The sequence below is a fragment of the Chiloscyllium plagiosum genome, unplaced genomic scaffold (assembly GCF_004010195.1).
Source record: "Chiloscyllium plagiosum isolate BGI_BamShark_2017 unplaced genomic scaffold, ASM401019v2 scaf_3680, whole genome shotgun sequence".
Classification (NCBI taxonomy): Eukaryota; Metazoa; Chordata; class Chondrichthyes; order Orectolobiformes; family Hemiscylliidae; genus Chiloscyllium; species Chiloscyllium plagiosum.
In genome coordinates this window covers 7,470-9,166 of record NW_025214780.1, presented here as the reverse complement: position 1 = coordinate 9,166, position 1,697 = coordinate 7,470, and the positions used below count along the sequence as shown (strand labels likewise).

The following is a 1,697-nucleotide window of genomic DNA, read 5'->3' as shown; positions in this document are numbered from 1 at the left end:
GTGACCAGAGGGAGGGAGTGAGAAAAAGACAGAGTGAGACAATGAGAGATTGAGGGGACAAGGAGAGAGCGGGTGAGGAAACAGGCAGAAAGATAAGTGAAGGACAGGAATGGACGATAAGGGGGGCAGAGAGACAGAGAAACCAACCAACACAGAAGGAAAGGGAGATAAACAGAAAAAGAGGGAGTAAGTCAATGAATGACAGGAATATATTCAAGTGAAAGCGGAGAAGGGGAAAAATGGGAAAAGGGAGGGAGGAAGGAGGGAAGGACGAGAGAGAGAAAAGAGGAAGTGTGAGGGGCTGACGTGGCTCTCTCTGCCTGATGTCATTTACATACTGAGGAACACCCAGTCAGACTCTCACAGGCTGCAGCTTTATAAAGCAGAGCCCAGTGAAGGGAGAGTTTATCAGGAACCAGGCACAGGGACAGGAGCACACACCATGATTTCACACATCCAGCTGATCTGGCCCCTGGCATTCTGTGTCGCAGGTACAAATCTCTCTCCTTCCACCTTGAATCTTTAGCTGCTCTCCATTTCACTCCAATTCCACTGACTTGTGATTGAAGGGAAAATGCTGAAACCAGAGGAATGTTCAGTGTCTCCAACAATCTCTCATTTGACAGGCTCTTTCTGTGACAGTTCTGACTTCACTGTGTTTCTCTCTGACCCCTCAGGTATCAGTGGGGACATCATCATGACCCAGTCTCCCCCGGTGCTGTCAGTGGGACTGGGCCAGACTGCAACCATCACCTGTAAATCCAGTGAGGATGCTAGTGCTGATGTTGAATGGTTCCAGCAGCGAGAAGGACAGAAACCCTCACTCCTGATCTACGATGCAACAGACCGATTCACAGGAGTCTCCAACAGATTCACTGGGACAGAAGTGTCCAGCACACACTTCACCCTGACAATCAGCGACGTTCAGAATGAGGATGTCGCTGACTATTACTGTCAGCAAAGTTACAGCTGGCCTTCACGGTGATACAGAGCCGTACAAAAACCTCAATACACACAGCACCACCTCCTGTACTGACACATCCCACAATTATATATATATATATATATTTCAGCTGCAAGATTTAACATTGAAAAATGAAGTTCACAAACAGCCTGAGCCCAGCTGGACACAACCCAGGGAGAGAAAAAGAGAGAGAGAGAGCGTGAGAGAGAGGGAGAAAGAGAGAGAGAGAGAAAAATAGAATGAGAAAAACAGAAAGACATGAATGCCAAAGAGAACATGAGAGTAAGTGAGAGACAGAGAGAGAGAGAGACAGGAAGAGGGTGAGAGTGAGTAAAAGACAGAAAGAGACAGGGAGAGGTTGAGAGTGACAGAGGGAAGCAGAGAGCAGAGATTTTTGTGCAGCCTCTGCACTGGGAGCTCTCACTGTGGTACACGTTCGGTAAAGGAACCAAACTCAGACTGAGTAAGTAAACCTCAATCCTCCATTATGAATCCTGTCAATACTGAAATACACTTTCTAATACACAAATACTGAATTGTTGAAGGTGTTAGTGGGGAGCTGCAGTGAATGAAATGGTTGATTGAGGAGCACTGTGTCTAACAGGGTGTCCAGCTGTATTTCTTTAATTCCATTGCTCCCTTTAAGCAGCAAGATCTAAGTCAGTCAGTTTTACTCACCGTGTGGAGGAGCTCAATTCACTGAGTGTCATTCTCCTGCCTTCTCCCTGTCACC

At 46.9% G+C, this 1,697-nt stretch overlaps 1 gene segment (V, D, J or C); it reads left to right on the top strand.

The window, feature by feature from the left end:
• The first annotated feature begins 334 nt into the window (after positions 1-334).
• LOC122548025 lies at positions 335-1,450 on the top strand. The segment is given in 3 exon segments: positions 335-491; positions 678-975; positions 1,393-1,450. Coding segments are annotated over 3 exon segments (390 nt in total).
• The last annotated feature ends 247 nt before the right edge of the window (positions 1,451-1,697 follow it).